This window comes from Pholis gunnellus (genome assembly GCF_910591455.1).
Source record: "Pholis gunnellus genome assembly, chromosome: 12".
Lineage (NCBI taxonomy): Eukaryota > Metazoa > Chordata > Actinopteri > Perciformes > Pholidae > Pholis > Pholis gunnellus.
This window is the reverse complement of record NC_136539.1, coordinates 12,243,985-12,263,157: the sequence shown is the minus strand read 5'-3', so window position 1 is coordinate 12,263,157 and position 19,173 is coordinate 12,243,985. Positions and strand designations below refer to the sequence as shown.

At 43.0% G+C, this 19,173-nt stretch overlaps 1 protein-coding gene across 2 annotated transcripts in view; it reads right to left on the bottom strand.

Annotated features, from left to right (window-relative positions):
- Positions 1–8,856, bottom strand: part of LOC306704279 (FERM, ARHGEF and pleckstrin domain-containing protein 1) — a 48,550-nt gene extending 39,694 nt beyond the window's left edge. For both annotated transcript variants that reach the window (XM_079170552.1, XM_079170553.1), the window contains exons 1-2: positions 8,663–8,856; positions 5,007–5,217 (exon numbers count right to left, since the gene is read on the bottom strand). In XM_079170552.1, the coding sequence (XP_079026678.1) occupies positions 5,007–5,186 (180 nt within the window). In that variant the 5' untranslated portion in view covers positions 5,187–5,217; positions 8,663–8,856. The remainder of the gene's footprint in view (positions 1–5,006; positions 5,218–8,662) is intronic.
- Positions 8,857–19,173: the final 10,317 nt, after the last annotated feature.

The following is a 19,173-nucleotide window of genomic DNA, read 5'->3' as shown; positions in this document are numbered from 1 at the left end:
ATGGTACGCCCTCTGGGCTGGTGTGAGAGTTCTGCTCTAAAGCTTGCAGGTCCTTCCATTTGTGACATAGCCCCCTTTAGCCTGGGTGGTCCCTGATGCCCCCGTTAACATGCTTTAGTTATGGGAATGGGGAAAATAATGTAAAAAAAAAAAATCTCCCCAGGGATCAAATTTCTGTGGCCCAGAATAGGTTGAATATCACAAGCGGAGGGGATTTTATCTCATATCTCACTCAGTGCAGGCTTCTGTATCTACTCTGCTGTGACAAATGTAGGACATGGTAGTGATAAACTGTGGATCCGGCCGTGGGGATGATACATTGAGATTACGGACTTCGTGGTCAGCTTCTCAGTGAGAGATGAATTACACCCTGTCACATGAACTCTGTAGCAAATACGATTGGGACTCAGTGGGTCGACCTCAGACATGCTTCCTGCCGGGATGTGGATAGGGCTTTACATTGCATCGGTATTTAAGAAGCTCCTATAATGTAATGTAGGCTTCAATGTTTTTTACTATCTGTGGACAGATCAGCGTGTTATATGGTATAATGATGGATTATCAGAGGGCGATACCCAACTGAGTACAGACACAGCTAGGAGGGGCGCCCCTAAAACATCTTTAATCCACTGATTTGTAATCTGAAGTCACCGATCAAGAGCTGATGCTGTAACACCCCGACATTCAGCGCTCATGCTCCCAACCAACTACATGCTTTGATCAGAAAACAGCTTTGCTCTAATGATGTACAATGTCTTGTGACTTAACTGTGGACGTGAGACTGAGAGTGTACAGCTGTGCCAGCGCCTCTGTGAGGCTCATGAGAATTAGTTTTGCAAGTATTTACTCATAAAAAGTATTAAAATGTTGATGATGGCGCTAGATGAAAGGTCAGGGGATCATCATCAGGGAACCATGAATACAAAGGTTTGAGCCAATCCATAAAGATGTTATTTAATATTAGTTTATTTTAAGTTATTGCATATTTTTCTGGATAAGTGATAATCTTGACCTGCTGGCGGCGCAAGATGAAAAGTCAGGGGATGACGAAGTAATTCAGATTCAACCTCACTGAACCGTAAACGTTCATGGTAATCCATCTAACAGTTGAAATTTCACAGGTTGTAACCGAGTGGTGGATCCGCCTAGCTCGGCTGAAAATGTGTTTTACTCGCGCTTGTGTATTTATTTGCGGTAGACTTAATCAGTAATTAAGAAAGCCAAAGTAATATATTGTAGTTTAATGAGACTGTGCTCTGGGTAAAAAAAAAAGCTAATGAAAATGCCAAGAGATGAAGGGTCTGTAATGAATGGATTCAATATGTCTCTCTGCACTGCAGCCTTTTAAAAAGAGGCTGTACACTGACTGTAATGGACAAAGCGATGGCTGGAGAGGACAAACAGTCCTCAGTGGCTCGTTATAGTTAGAGAGGAAGAACAGAAGTAATAGTGCAACATGAGAGAGAGAGAGATACAGAGTTGTGTCTGAATTTCCAATGGAGAACGCCTGTGTTGTAATGTCAGTATTAATGGAAAGTGGAACATTACAGGTTGTATTCATTAGTATTCTAGCCATAAGGTCCGGCTAATGGAGCCTGACTGTTTCTTTCATTCACAGGAATGAGCATGACTCTCTTCTCTCCGCTCTGCCCTCATCATCCCATCCCCCACCTCCTAACCCCTTAAATCCATGCTACAATCACACTCCTCGCAGGCAACTTCTGCCAAAACCTCGACCAGCCATCAGTAAACATAAGCGTCAAAACATAAGCACAGACAGAGTGCAAGTGTATGTAGCGCCCGGGGATCGCAAGACAGACTGAGGGCCACAGTTGCCTGTTCCACTGAACTCTGCGCGAGCAATTTGGACGGAAGCAAGCAAGCTGTCCATTTTAATTTAAAAATAATAATTCCAATAATGAAAAAGTTAAACCAAACCAATATTACGGCTACAGTGTACTTATTAATCAATGCCAGTCGACAGTGTTGTCCAGGTTTGTGCAGCCAAAACATCATCAGCATCAACACAAGCGTGTTGGCAGCCAGAGTGCTAACTAGGCCACGGTACGGTATGTGACCCATGAGATGGCTCGGTGGCTCACTGGCCCCTTTTTGTTTCTCAACCATCTGATATTCTGCCCGCTGAGGTGGAAACTTACCCCTCTGAATGAGAGGAGCAGGAACTGAAGCCTTCGGTATCGGTTACAGGATGAGGTTCGCCGCTTTATGTTTTCTTAAAGAGACACATAAAAACAGCCTACCCCGAGTCAAACTGACTATGAAATCACCTAAAGCGAACTGCCTCTTCTCGAACAATACTGTACGTTCCTGCTGCGAAATAAAGGACTAGATAATTGCTTGACAAATGTGGTTTGTAGACCATGAAGTTATCTCACTTCACTGCTGCAGGGGAGAGATTATTATCAGCAGGATCTGAGCCAATTTGACGTATGTTTTTCTGTGTCCTCCATCTCAGCTGGACCAAAAAAAAAAAAAAAAAAAAAATCTGAGATTTTTCTGGGATGTAGCTGATGTAAAGGACAAGAAGTTACTGCTAAAGTTGAGCGACTCACTCCCAGCATCCAAACATCCTTGCCAGAACAAATTCTTGTGAGGAATCTAGCGGCTCAAAAGGGACTTATCTTCCTCAACTCACCAGGTATACTAAATACCCCGCTTCTGTTTTTAGAAGCAACACAGAGCTAAATGTAAAAAAAAAAGAAATCTCCTGTTTTTCATTGTCTTTTGTTGAAAAGATAACAGATCTTTCGACCCCGAATGTTAGCTGATGACTGAAGAAAATGTACTCCTTGCACACCTCTAGGCAAAGACAATATCTCGCCCGCTGAGATTTTTTTTATCTCAAGTGCTGACTTGAGATGGAGGACATAATGTGTGTTAAATTGAGCATGAATAAAGCTTTCTGTTAGCAGGGAGCCTTTTGTTATCGTCTCCCGGGCGATGCTTCAGCTTGTTTTCTGCCCGGCGTGTCTGCTGCAGTGACAGCAGCCGTTTCAAGCTCACCATCACCAACTACACCATCATGGGCAGCTACGTCCACAAGAAGGCACAGTCAGTGGAAGAGCCAGGGCCACGTATCCCTGTCCACGTAAGGACAGGGATGTTGTTTCGTAATCTCTGTATCAAACTTTATGACAGCAAGTGGAAACAAGAAGATGCAGACCAAGCAAAAGATAGATTAAACATGAACAATGTAAAAAAATGAAAAGTAATGTGAGTGTTCTATGGAGGATTGAGCGATCTTAAACACCAAAACTCCATAAAAATCTACTGTATGCTAACAAAACTTTTGAGGTTGACATCTCCCTAGAGAGTAGAATTTCACAGCAGGTTTTTACATATTACGAGCCCTGAAACAGGCAGAATAAACCCCTTCATCACCTGCTCTGCCTCGTATAAGATGTAAGCATTACTGGCTGGATGACATTACATTTTAAAAAGGCCAGAATTGGTGAACTGATCGCTCTAACCTGAGAAAATACAAAGAAGATGCAGCACATCTGCTCGTTGCCCTAAAAACAGTGTACTGAATGAGAACATCGAGACTCTTGTCTTGTAAACCAAAAACAAACGAGGCTTTATTGCCTAATTTAAACCAGAGTACACACAAAGCTATGTGGGTTAAATCAGGGCAATCAAACGGGACCTCACAGTGATAATCAAGTAAGCCTTAAGTATTAAGTACGACACATGATACCACAAGAAAGATTAGCAGTCATGCACAGGCAGCTCCGCCGTCCGGTTTAGCAGCAACATTTACCCATACTGCCTTGGGAAACAGCCAGAATGACACATCCGCTCACCCTCCACGTTCACCAACTGTCAGTAAAGCTCCGCAGCGTTAGTCCCGAGCCCCATTCATGTACACTCAACGGGTCCTCTGCGGCTGCCGCTGTATCCGTCTCCCTCAATCACCACTTTTCACTTTCCTCTATCTACTCATCTCGTTCTTCTCTTCCAGGCAGGAAGGACTGTGGTCACAGAGTGTGACTTGTTCTTCTATTCTCAGACAAGTAACAGTTTTTTCACTTACTCCACCCTATGTTTCTGCCATTAAATCAAGGACTTTCCAAAACACCGCAAGTTCAGAGAATTGGGGGAAGGCGTACCGACCATCTTAAAGCTTTCTCATCGCCGTCAAGGATAATGTTACCGTCATTCTATACCTTCTTTCCATGAAGCACAACAAAACAACACTTAAAATGCACAAATGAATGATATAAGAACGATATAGAATATCTACAGTCTTGTCATTTAAGAAAGTGAAGAATAAAACATAATCGGGATGATTTTGATATGATATCTGCAAATTGATGTGCTTCATGTCCAAACATTCAGTTTGTAGAGCTTTAATATATCGGCATGTAATATAACATTCACAATTAGTATCTTCATTTTCACTCAACTTCAACATAATCTTGTGCAAACGGCTTCGACATGAACGTCTAACTGCAGATCTCTGTGATGAGAAAGCTAATCCTCTAAATCCGGGAAATCGTGAACGGAATTCAAATAGCAGCTCAAAGTATTGTTGCCTCTTTTGTGTACCTGCCTGCTTTCATTACATTATCGAAGAAAAGCACACGGGTCCTCACACGTCATCAACACACCGATGTGGGACAGAACTGTGACATTAAAACGGTGTCCATGTTTCCCCCAAAGAACATCCTGAGAGATTGTCACGAGGACACTGTGGAAGAACAAAACGCGTGGTGATAAATGACAGCTGTAGAACAGCTTTGCGACAGTTTGGGAGATTAAGAAGCAGGGAAGATGGAGGAACCCTGACACACTGAAACGATTCCTCCGGTGTCGTCCATGCGTTAAACAACTTCACGTCATGCAGTTGCCATGCCAACCCGTTTCCAGACTGCAGCTGCTATGACGAGAACGGGATATGCGTAATGGCTACTGTGCTATAATAAGGGAGACATTAGTATTCCTATCAAGAAATGTGTCTGAGCAAGAAGGCTTCAACTACTCACCGAGATGTCAAAGAGCTCCTCTGTGTCGTCCAGCATGCGGACCCTGATGGTGACATGTCGTCCGGGGGGCATGGCCGGGGGTCTGTGCCCGGGGTCCAGGGTGCTGATGCCAAGAGTCGTCGGGGCTCCAAGACGCTGCCCTGCTCCAGAGGCCATTGGCTCTGGGTCTGGCTCTGCCATGCCCGCTGCACTGCAATGCTCACTGCCCGGCCTGCACAGAGACAAACGCAACGTGCATGCAGTCATTCACTCGCGTCTGCATACATTCGGCGTGTACACAAAATAATGCAATTAAGGAGTTACAGGAGTAGAAGTGGTAAGAAACCTCCTCGTACGGAGCATCGGTGGCGCAGGCAGCAGGTGAAATACACCTAGATGAGAGGACAGGCTGCACAACCTTCAGTGTCACACAGTAATTGCAAATACAGTATTTGCACTCGCCGCTAATGGCTGATAATTGTTGCCTGTGGGAGAACCAATTACTGTTAAAAAAAAAAGAAAAGATCCAAGCGTATTCTTGATTTCAAAGCACTGATCGAGCAGCCCCAATGTGATTTGACACACGAATCCCAAGGCCAAAGGGTAAAATCAAAGAGTCAATACGCTGACAATTGACAGCGGAAGTCGTAAAAGCAACACAGACACACGCTTAGTTGGGTTTTAATTGGTCTCAAGGGCATCAAGGCAAATACGTGAAGACACTGCAAGAGATGTGAAACAAATGAGCGGTGAGTTTAAGTAATCAGAGAGCAAAGAGTAAAACACTGTCATCGAGAACTTTGCATATGCATAAAGTATTTCAATTCAGGTGTTAGCACATAGCGTTCATGTTATTCTGTTGCTTTCAAAAGATACAAGACTTGCATAGAGCGGTTAGCCTCACACAATACAAAAGGTATTAAATAAATGCGTAGTTAAAAGTAATGGAGTCCTTTAAGTGATTGACAGGACTGTGGGGGCACGTCTGGCAAACAAAGTCGTGAACCGCCGCCCTGCCACATCCAGCTGTGGAGGATCCCCTCTGATGTTCACATCAAAAGAGGAGGTGCAGAATCGGGAGCAGCATGCCTCGTGGCTCTTCGTTTGTCCCAGGTGGGGGGACTGCGCTCGGCCACAGTTGTGGAATCATTTTCTCTGGGTTGACACATGAGTAGGCTGCTATCCACCGCTCATATATCCACAGCCAGATTCCCCCCCCCCCCCCCCCCAAGGCCCTGCTGTCCTGCTTAATTCTCTCTTCATTGCACATTCCAGCAGGCTGATGTCATTCTGAGACCTCACCAAGTGCTTCATCAGAGCACTGAGGCCAGTGGGCAGTTGTTCAGCCGCAGCAGAGGTGAGTGACTGCTGCCAAGTTTAAGCGGAAAGCTGAATAAGGCATTTCAAAAGGAAGTGGATAATGTAATCCAGCAGAGTGCATAGGAAAAAAAAAAGAGGCCAAGGACAGAGGATACACTACATTCTGTCTGATGATGGTCTGCCTGATTAGAAGAGGCTCATGAGACGCTCCCAGTCAATCACTGCAGACTGCAGTCGGAGCGGTTGCCACAAGGCGGACCAGTAGGGCTGTAACTAACGATTATTTCAATTATCCATTACATTGTGAATCATTTTACTGATTGCCTGGTTAATCAGTTAGTCTATAATGAATTAATTGTGAGAAAATGTCCCGTCACAAATTCCCAAAGCCCAAGGGGACGTCTTCAAATTGCTTGTTTTGGCAGACCAACAGCAGCAGATCTTCCCATTTTGGAAGTCGGAATCATCTCGGCACTAATGGCCTGCGTTGTCTCCCGATATAGCTGGTCCCAAAATATGCAGATTTCTAAAGTTCCGAGGCTAACCAATCAAGTCCTTATCCTGCTTTTTCATGAGTAGGAAGAACAATCATTAAACTACAAAATCAAATATGTAATCTATTTGAAATATAATCTTATTTTTTTACACATTTGAATATCGTGTTGGTAAAGATCAGTTCTTGTGAACTCGTTGGGTTACTTATCAATGCTTAAAGCTAGAAATAAGGGGTTCAAAAGAAGTCAACAAGCCGATTTGTCTTTAACAAAAAGCTAATGAACCCCAACCATGAGGGCCAAAGTGTTTAGAGAGCATGTCCTCATCGTTTGCACCTGTCCGTACGCTCATCGGCAGACTATCACTCCCTCGGGCTGATGGAAACCACACCATATGCTGCGTGAATGGAAACAGGCATATTTTTCAATTCAAGCCCAGTCATTTACGACATTTGATCCTCACGGCGTCGACACTCGGTTCCTCTCGCCTTGATTATTGGCAAGGGTGTCAAGCGGAGTCTGTAAATTTGTGTTTTATATGACCTGCACATGCATGCCAGGTTACCAGACACTCTTCAAACAAAGCCCCAGTGAAACAGAGCGCAGGGAAAGAGTAGACGGTGATTATTTCAGCCAACAAGTATCCTCCCCTTCCCCAGGGATCGTTTATCCACCAGGCATGAGTCTAGGTCTGTGTGTTCCCTCTAAATAGGTAACTCGGGTCCAAACAAACACACAAAACTCTCACCGGTCAGTTGTACAGCTGGCACCTTGCTCCAGGGGCCACAGTGTGACATAAAGCACAGTCGCCCTGTGTACAGTGCCAGGGGAGACATTTACCCTGAGTGTTCCTCACCCTGCCTTTGAACTTGTTTGCTTGAAATTCCCCACCAATGTGCAACATGGAGCCGTGACTGCTGGCTCACAGAGTCTCCGGGGCTGGTAACAGTGGCTCCTCTGTGTGCAAAAGAGGCACACGGGGGGCCCCTCGGTGCCGTCCAACACTGCACAGCTGGAATCCTTTAGTGACAGCTGAATGGCCAGAGGCCTGGGAAGACACAGCCAGCTGTCTACCTGAAGCTCCTCAACACCAACACAAAAAAAAAAAAAAGAGAGCTTAATTCCCCCGGTGTTCTGTAACCGTCACTGATACCTGGGTGTGGCTGGCATTTCACGAATCACATAGAAGTTCCCACTGTATTATTGGCACGGTTACATGTGTTTACAAAGAATGACAACCAACAAGATACATGTTGTAACCAGCGCTTGGCTGCCAGCCAAGCCTCTCCTAAAATCAGCCCGAATGATGATTGAGAAAAAAAAAAAAAAAAGGGAGGAAGTCCAGCACTCAGTGAGGTCTTTTCCCCTCACTTCACACAGTCTGATAGTGTGTTCACACCATTCATGTAATGTGGGTTAATAGAGCAGGCTGCTGTAATCAGGACTTTATCAGCCAGTACAGCAGATCGTGGCAATATTATTAATGCAGCACCCTGGACACCTTCTGTGAACTAAAAGTGACAGATATGTAATGCACCGTTCCTGATCATTTAAATGTCACACATGAAGCTATTGCAGCTCTACGAAACATCCAGAGAACAAGCGGCGTCTGCACGCATCCACACAGCTGAGGTGTGCATTGTAACACACACCGGAGGACAAATAGGACACTTAGTGGCTGCACATGGAGATTTAAAAGAAAAAAAATCAGACATACAGTGATAGTTATTCTCCTCCCTCGAGATCCTCAGGATCACCAAACAACACGGCAAAACGTCCTCCCAAGACTTAACCCTAATCTCATCAAACAAGTTGAATCACTTCCCTTAAGAGCAGGGGGAGTGAGGACTGCACGACTCTTACCTCTTCTCTTGAAATGCAGGGTTTATCCACACGTATGTATTTCCCCCAGCTGAAAGGAAATCTTAGTTACATCCACGTCCAGCAACAGTGGATTGACAAAAAAAAAAAAAAAAAAAAAAGGGAAGCCCGGTTGAGTTTATTTTAGAAGCTGCTCGGACCAGAGAGGAGGCTTTCTGCGGTCGCCATGGCGGACGACTAGAGTGAGTGCGCCGGGGTAAAGACGGGATTACATTGAACCGAGCGGTGGATCCACCCCCGGTGCCTTCTACTGAGACAATGAAGGAGGTGCAGCACCTCCACCTTCTCAGCAGCAGCGTAACACAGAAGAACAGCGGCGCCATCTAGCGGTGTTCGACTGGAACAACCGTATTCAGATTTTAAAACGTAAACCAGTGGGTCCAGAGCTTTTATGGCTCGTGACCCCTGAAAATGAAGCGATGCCTACTTTTGACCACACACGACAGGTTATGGCCTTAATGTGCGGACATGAGCAGTTCAATAACTGTGGTTTTCCCTGAGGTTTTTATTTGTTTTTAATTATTGCCAAACAACAGGCAGGCAACATACCCAACATACAACATGGGGCGTAGGCTACACTATATCAACATAAGACTCAACACAATGCAAATACGAACTATAGGATAAGTAATGCAAATTAAATTATACCAAAAGAGTAAACAAAAAAGATAGAGATAATGAATCAAAATGAAAAATGTTTTTTCATCCCATAAATCATCTTGTGACCCTCTCATAATTGCTGTTGAGTTTATCAAATACATCTTAATATACACCAAAACAATCTAGATTGATAAATGGCACTACGGGTAAGGGGGAAAATATGTGTTTTTGATTTCGTGTTGAACTGTCCCTTAAAGGTCAGATCATCTGTATCCACAGTGCCTGGCAGTATAATATATTATTCTATTTTGTTCCAGGCCTTCACTGAAGCTACATTCTGTTTATACACCGAGTGAAGTATTCACACGCATCCTTTTGTTGTGTCGGTGCAGTTTAAATTGGATTTGTTCTAGATGTCTTCTGCATCGCTTTATACACATTAGCCCAGAAGTGGCCTGACACAGTGAGGAACCCACCAGTGAATCACTGGGATTTTAGAGGCTAATTTCATTTTGCTCTATTAAAATGTTTATTTAACCATTTCTCTTGGCACCGTGATGTAGTTCAGAATTCATTTTGATTGTTGAATACATGGAAAAGCAGATATACATTTAAAATACTGTCAAGGATGTGGAAGTGGGAGGAGATAATATGTTGCACTCTGTCCCTTCCTGGTTGCTTGTACAGTAGGTGTGGCTTGTTCTTTATCACTATAGTAAGACATGGGTCAGCCACGCAACAGCATCCATGGAGCTGCCAGAGATTCTTTGTTTAGCTGCAAAACAGCTGAAAGACTCTCTTTTCTTTTGCAGTATATAAAATGCTATGGCTTAGCTTAAATGCATATGCATTCGTGAGGTGCATTTTTCCCACAATGTGGTCTAGAGCAGAGAGGACACAAAGCAAATGTGACGCTTGTTGGTGGCCTACAATAGCACCCAAGACATTGCATTTTATTCCGGGTCCACTGGAGGGTGCTTTAGCTTACCATGACGCATGAGTGATAGGCAGCAGAGCCACTAGGTCTTTATAAGTTCAAACACGTGATAACAAAGTATAATAATAAAGTAAATAGAAATCAAGTTCGCTCTCTCTTCCTCTCATGCAAAACCATCTCTGTAACAGGCAACAAGAGATCTGTGATGCTAATCAACTTGTGGAAATGTTCCACAGTTGACTTGTGTATCATGGGAAAACTGACGGCATGTCTAGCATGAGGAGTTTGATTACAGCACAAAATCAGAATATATTAATCCAGGGGTGGGTTAAGACACTTTTTAATGGGGTGACAGACTGGGGTTCAGTTTTAAAGAAAGTGGGCACATTTGTAAAACGAGTAGAAATGTGTTCAGACTCACATTTAAAACCTTCACTTCTTGGCAACAAGAAACTCTACATGATTGCTACATACAACTCTATTCATTTAACAAATGGACGCCATGTACTTTAATAAATATCGTAACATGGAACAATATCAATAAATTGTGTCTCTTTAAGGTAGATTTTTTTAACGTCTCTTTGTGGTGGCTTTGCCACACAGCATCGAGATGTAGGGTCCTCCTAAGTCCTCCTAAGCCTTCATTGATTTGTATACCCTGCTTCTCCTGTCCCTTTCTATGGATGGTGGCCTGGGGCTTTGGCTGGGACCGGTGCCTCCACATCGCCCACTCCTGCATGTATGTAGCTGCGTTCAACGACGGGGATAAAAGACAAGCATTGCGTCGGAAAGCTGGAACTGGTGTTTTTTTTTTTTCTTCTTCGTCTCTATTTCATGTCTGCTGCTCGCCCACCTTCTCACTGGCAGGAAGAGAAGTCTCCTACGCTTTGGTGGTGTGGGACTGAAGACGGAGAAATCACACTCAGGGTCTTGGCAGCTTCGGAGGACCCCTGGAGGCAACTGATCTGGAACTGAGGCAAAGATGAACATTTCAGCAAGAGCGTGAAAAAAACGATTGAGAGCTGCAGCAAGAAAGAGAAAACAGGCAAGAGACAAATGCTGTTTCGGATTTGTTATGTAAGCAATTAAGATGCTGTGCCATGTTCTTGGTGATCTCAGTTATGTAATAACAAATCATTTCACAAGTCAACTTCCCACCCATCACCATAGGGTGAAAAAACACTTGTACACATAGAATAATCACATTCTTAGAGTACTATTCTATTATAGTATATTATATAATTGCCAGTCAGATCCCTGTACATGTATATATTAACTCTAGAGCTCATTAATTCATATCAGCTGACCAGAATTTAGGCTTCCTGTTTCCTTCGACACTGTGTACTCGAGGTTGAGGGGTTCAAATGAATCCACCTCACAGCCTGATTAATCTGCCAGGGGGCCCCAAGAGCAAAAATTAGCTTCTGGGCCCACTTCCTCCCACTCTCTGTGCAATGTCTTTCCATACTGGAATACAACCTTGCTGTTTGGTAAATTGATTTAACATATCAATACAGGAATGTGCAACATGTAGCACAGAACTTAAATAATGATGCTTCTGTTTCAAGACAGGGGCTCAAGATCAAGTAGTAAATCAAGAGTCACCTTAAGGCCCTTATCATAAAGGTTTATAACGGGCACATAGTAAAACACAGTGATCGTAGGGCTTTTGGGGCCCCTGGAGATTTTGGAGATTTTTGTACTTCTAATCAAGTAAAATGTTGACTGCAGGACTTTTACTTGTAACTGAATATTTATACTTGAGTAAAATATCTGAGTACTTCTTCCACCACTGATCTCTTGGTCTTCGGCTGTCATGCAGATGGATCTGTTGACATGCCTGCTCAGTAGCAGTATTTTCATTAATGGCACTTTTTTAGGTATTTTCATCTACGACAAAGGTGAAACGTTTAACATAACATAATTCCCTGACCTTGTAAACACCAGTTTTGCTGTAGTTTTAATTCGTTAAACAACTCTAGAGTGAAGAATTAAACAACGTACATGTTGGAATCCTCACATTTTTATATCATAAATTATTTAATTACACTCTCTCTCTCTCTCTCTCTCTTTATATATATAGTATACATACACACACACACACACACACACACACACACACACACACACACACACACACATATATACTGTATATATATATGTATATATATAATACAAATCCTCTTTTGATAAACCTTTAGAAGTCTGCATATAATCCAGTGGTCTATTCAACCTGACAGCCACCTGAAACATTTTTACATTTCCACACAATATCCTTCCCTCAGGGTGTATTCACCTTAAGAATGAATAGAAGATGGAAATGAGATTCCATTCCTATTTTAATCTCTGCAGCAGCAGCTGCATCTCCTGCCCTGTCACCGTCTCCCACCAACTCTGAATACCAGGTCATTAAAGCCCGAGCTAGACTTTTACATTTCTCCAACCCCCACTGTTCCAGTCAGTCTGGACACACACACACACACACACACACACACACACACACACTGACTCACTAACTACAATATAATTGCCTGTGCTTCTAGGTTTGGCTTAGTTAAAACCATGCCAGCTCCTCTGTTTGAACTCCATCTGGAAAATATACCCCATGCTTATATTTTATTAAAATTGATGCTTTGATAAAATGAACGAGGGCAGACAGTGTGTGAGTGTATCTGTGTGTGTGACATGATGTATGTCTATAATTAACAATTATAATACACTTTATTTACATCTTGCTAAGACAGGAATCTGAAATCAGCAACATTTGTATTCATTTTTACATTGGTTGAATCTCATCCCTGATTAGTTTTCTAACAGTCTTTGATTGAAGCGTGCACTCTTTACCCCAACAGCTCCCATGAGGCCATTTTCTCATCACTGTTTTCAAAACAAGACGGGGAAAGAGAGTCTCGGAGTTTAAAAAGGCCTCAAATGAGACCAACACTTGGGACCCCAACATCTTCTTCACTAATTAGAGAGTCAATCGTTCTCGTCAGCAGGTGCTGTTATAATGCCTGTGTTGAGACATTTTACATCTTGGTGCCTTTCCAGTGTTCGGCAACAGAAGCAACCCTGACATCCCTGAAGTGTTCGAGCAGGGTGGAGAGAGGTAGGGAGTTGTTACAGCTGATCAAGCAGAGGGAGGGAATCTGTTTTGCACAGAGAACAACCATCCAAGGCTCACGAATGAGGCTTCCTCCTCTTAGACATGAGCACCGCGGAAGCTCCTGCTGAGTCCTCCACCTCTACAAAAGAAGGAAACCAGCAGGGGGGGAGCCTCATTACATGCTCTATTACTAAATATACAAAGGCAGCAGGATGACACCCAGTTTTATTACTGCCACATTTCTGTTTGCATGGCTGGAATCATGTAGAGATTCTCTGCCTGACTTTATTCAGATGCTCATTAAAAAAACATCTTGTCAGATTTGTATAAGACTTGGGGACCGTATGGCTGTCTGCAGTTTCAAGAATTCATTCGACATCCATATGCTTTACATGGTTTATTGCTGTCGTCGGGGTGGCACCACCATTTGTTTTGGAGCTGCTCAAACCATGCACCATTCTGGTCAGCCATCTTTGACACATTCTCTTCTATCTAAGGAGATACGACCAGACCCAGGAGACACATTATTTGGAGTGTTTGCACTAACAGGGGGAAAATCTGCCAAACCAACATTACCTGAACCTCTCTATCCCCAGCTATCGCAGCGTGTTTGGCAGTTTTGTTTTTGGGTGTTGTTGCTTTGTTCTTCTGTATGCAGCCTACGTCTAATTATGCATTGGGCTTAGTGTATTTCGCCGAGTTGTGATGTTGATTGTTGTTATTTGTGTCACGTTGTGACGAGCAAATGCATATTGGCAAAGTTCAATAAAAAGAAATCAGTGGAGCTACACTGCCTCGCCATGTTGCCTTGTGTGTGTTTTTCTTCTTCTGTTTGTTACCGTACAAGAAAACAGTCAGCCTGGGAATGTTTAGTCTTGTATCACGTGTAAGAATACACCAAATCCTTCAGCTGTTAATATAAATCCATGCAATTAGTACTCCAATTTATAATTTTAGAAGACTACATAATGGCGACAGATGGTATATGTTTAGGAGTCTGTGTGAGAACAATTTCACCACAATGGTGAAGAAGTAACTGCGACAAAAACAGAAATATCCATCAGAGTGATTCCGCATGAAACTGTGAGTTACTCACTGTGAGCTTTTCTCCGTCCCCGAAGGGTTGCTCTTAAAATGTGTTTTTCTCTTTCAGGCTAATCCGGTGGGAAAACTAAGATACTTCACCTGCAATGTGCGAGCAGGAGGGAATGCTTTTGACCCCTAACAACTGGGAAAACTGACGACAGAAAGCACAAAGGATGCAGGGACTGCTGAATAAATCTAGTGGCGCGAAGAGGAGTAGAAGTATAAAGTGACATAGGATAGAAATACTCACACTACATATACGGACATTTTGAGATATCTGTTGCCACCCGAACACAATGAAAGAAACGGAAGTAATAATCTATATTTGCATATCTGGACGCCTCTCATCCTCTCGTGATTTAGGTGAACTCACCCCATAGTGTCTGATAATGGCGACATGGATTATGACTTAAACACATGTACCCAGTAGAGGAATTTGTCCTTGTTGTTTACACAGATCATCCCCCACACACACACACACACACACACTCCTCTGTTACAGCTGCAAATTAGACTGTGAAATTGACAACTCATGTGTTACCATCTGGTTGCCATGACACCCAGTTATCCCCCCCCCCCTCCTGCACATCAACATTGTTTCCGACATAAAAAGGCATGAAACATCAGAGGGGGGGGGGGGGGGGGGGCTATCTTCAGCGGCGGTGACTTCAAACTGAGGTACGGCACAGGCAATCAGTAAATAACCCGTCACCATGTTTTCAGTGAGCACGTCCTCTGGTGTTACAACATCCTTAACAAAGACACAATGCATCACCATTAGGGCGAGGTGGATACCTTAAACGTCATAGTGAAAATGTTCCCTCTAAATGTGTAATGTCTCCCTTTTACATCTCACCCCTATTGATTCCCACAATCCCTCTGTGCTGCACAGGTACAAAAGCCTAATTTCCACACATTTCAGCCCCCGTGTGGATCGCATTGAGACTTTAATGCTCCACTGATCAATGAGACGATTAAAGCAATTTAAAGGCTCCTTTGTTCGGTCAGAGCATTGGAATCTCCTTCATCCTCCAAACTGCTGGGCTGGCAGGGTATTCCTCTGCTCCTCCGGATAATAGCCTCATGAACTCGCAGCCCCAGGATTAAAAGTGCACAGGGCGGACACGGCATTTTTGTCGTGACCTGCTATATCCCCCACAGACAGTCTGGCAGCAATGGGGGTGGGGGTGGGGGTGGTAGTGTGACTCATGCAGCTCCCCCTCCTCTCATCTTGACATTTGACATACTGATGTAGAAGATCTCAGCTGGAACACGTTGTGCCGTGTCACACACCTGCGATGTCTGTGCTGCTGAGTGCCTGGCTTACAGAACCGAGAACAGGTAACAATGAGTCAGCGCCTATTTGATCCACACGCTGTGAAACGGTGCCGTTATTTCCTTGAAAGTCCTTCTTTCTTCAACTTGAGAAAGAAGGAAACTGGAGTGCACAGTGACATTTTAAAAGGCCAATAAAGAGACAAAGCTCCACACATTTGGCTGATTCCTGCGAAGCATTCGGTAATCCATTCTCATTAAACCTCTTTTCACTGGACAACAAGAACATTAAACTGCGTTTGACGATTTGTTACCACAAACACAAATGATGCTGTCGAAGAGTGAGTGATGCCAGAGGGATTCTGGTTCCTATAATGAACCCCACTGAGACGTCTCACCATCAGTTCCTTTAGCCCTCTGCCCTGTCTCATCAGGCTGGTTAAAGCACCTCGGCAAGCAAGAAAGCACAAACTGATCCCACAGGCTCTGTACTAGCTCCACTTACATCGGTAGAGCTGTAGGTGGATGTTGACAAGCGCCTCAGAAGACATGCTGGCAGACAACGTTCCCCCCGGATCTATTAACCGTCGATTCTCCCAACTGGCCACTTCCACTCCGCATCAGTAATTAAAAAAATGTCTAAAATGATTTGGGAGGTAAACCCAGAAGAAAGGAGAACCCAAAACATGGAGGAGTGATCTTTAATCATCTCTGAAAACTATTTCATCTTTAAGTTCAATGTTTGGTTCCTCACCCTCTCTGACCGGAGGGATTAACTCCAAATCCATGTCACCCAAAACTGAAGGGTTTATTTAGAATGCATTTTTAAAATAAACTTTATTTTTACCACTGTAATAGGTTATCCTATTTCTTGCACAATCTGTTTTTCTATGTTACACGACAACGCACATGGTTGTTTGTTGCAGAATTGTCAAATACAACGAGGTGTTACAGCTTCTCTCATTCATCAAATTATGTCCTTATAGGAATTTCAACTCTAGAAACTGTCAAAATAAAAAAGGTATGTCTCTAACAATATGTCTCAAATAACTGAATTTAGCATCAGCTCCAGTTGCATTTACTGTTCAACCATGTTAAACTCTACTCGGTCAGTATAAAGAAACAACACACTGTCCAGTGCAGACAAACACAAACACAGGTCGTCAGCAAATGGAAAACATATTTAAGTCACGTTTCTGTGTCAAAGTGTTGAAGTTGAGCTAACTAACAGGAACTTAAGAGCTGTCTGAGTCCAATCCCTTTGTCCGAGCTAACCTCTGTTCCTCAGGGTTTACTGTCTGACCTAAATGGGTAATTAATACTATACTGGGCAGTAAAAACTGAGTAGATTGGCATTTTCAAAGAGACAAAATAAGTTCTTCTTTTGTTTTGTTGAAGCTGTGGTCGCTGAGCTGCTCACAAAACAGTAGTTTTATCTTTAGTACAAGCTATTGACAGGTATTACCCATTGCCTGAGATGCCAGAATAAAATAGATGCAAACAGATGAAAGCACAGTTATGTTCCATGTGGAGTGCACAAAGTGTGTAACTTTCCTCCTTGTCCAATTAACAAGGAGAATAACAAACAAACTACCCATAGCTGTCTTGACATATTCAACCCAGGCTGAGCCCTAAAGAAACCTCAGATAGGAGCCACCAGACTCTTTAAAACCAAAAGCAGGATTCTTTGGCTGAGTCACGCTGGAGTGATGCATAAGCAGCAGTGACTATGTTTGGACAAAATGGCTTTCTCGAGTTAAGACTTTCTAATGAAGATAAATACAAGCTACAAAACAGGGCTCATGTTGGAGCTCACAGCGGACTCATCAACATTTATAATTCATGTTTACATCTCCCAAATTATGGGAACTGTAGTTCCAAAACGCATAATTATCCAGCAAAATCAATGCGAGACTTGCATTATCAATATGTTTTGACAGGATTAAGGATGTACAAACCCTTTACATCTCCTGATGTAAGAGAGTGGATAAAAACGTGTTATGTATAAAGAAGTGTACATCATAATGATGTCGAATTACAAGTAGGAAAAGCACAGAAGAAAAGAAGAAGTGTTTAACGCACTTTTATTGTTTAGGTGTCAAATGTAACAGTGTCACCATTCAGAGAGGGAATAAAGAGTAAATGGCCACATAAAAAAATATAAAATCAACAATGAAAATGGTCACACGGGGAAAGTCTGGTTCCCGTGGCAGCACAGATCCAGACATGTATGTGTTTGGTTTGCACATTTCCACAGCCTATTTATTATCTCACACAACTAAGAGTCCTTTTTTTTTGTTTACTAGCCATGCATACAGTTGACAGTTCCACATGTGTTGAGTCGGTGTCTTCACAGGAGCTGGCCCTTTCGATACAAAATATGTACACTACCATTTGTTTTTGTTATTATTATCGTCGCCTTCGTCGTTACTATTTGTTACTATGGATTTGAATACTCTGAGCACACACACAGAATGAGATCGGGCATGTTGAAACTCTTGAGCGCCCCATTTCCTGTTGATCGGAGGAGAAAAAGAATATGTAAAGTATGACAAACGTTGGCATCGTCACTTCAAATGTCACCCGTTCCTGAAAAAGGGTTCAGAGAGATCGTCGGTAGTGATATTCAAAAACTGAAAAAGGATGAACTCTTTGTCCCATCAGGATGAAGCAGTTGGTTATATTAACTCTCTCCCGGGAGGGGGGGGGGGGGGAACGAAACACCACCCGATATGTTAAAGCCTCTGCTATTGTATCTCAAAGTGAGAAAATAGGAAAGAGATGACTGCACCAATGTGTCAAGAAAGACGCTGACTTGTCGACCATTTTCTCTCCCGTTCCTTTTGTAACGACAGAAAAAAATATATAGATGTATAAGAAAATGGAGGCGCTTTCAGGTCACCTCTTTGGTTCAGCCCTGTGATGAGTAGAACAAAACTCCAACCATCAATGCACCAAATAAACTGGGAGAACAATTGTACATACTGTAAATCGAATACTGCTCACTATTCAAAACAACTGGATCCCAGAAATCTGTTATTCAGCAGCTACTTGTAAACAGAGTTGTAGTAACAAAAAAAATGCTTCTTTTGTAACAAAACCAGGAGAAAACACCTTTTTACTCATTTATAACAAATTATAGAACCTAAAAAGTAAATATCCTAATCTATGATTGTTCGCTGATGATCCCCCCCCCCCCTCAACTCAAAGGGATAAAGACAAACCCAAACAACAGAAGAGAGTAACATAAGGCGAGGGCATGTTCCTTTTCATCGTTTGTCAACTTCTCCTGCGGCAAATTCCTGGCATTCCCTGTTCAAAATGTATTCATGACTCACATCTCTTTCTTAATGATCATGTCACTGCTGATTTTATGCTCCGTGGAGTTAAAATCCATTGCGTTCAACCACGAATTTTTCTTCCGCCTAATTGGCATGTGCATGTGTGTGTGTGTGTGTGTCTAAGTGTGTGTCTCTCTGCTGCGGGTTG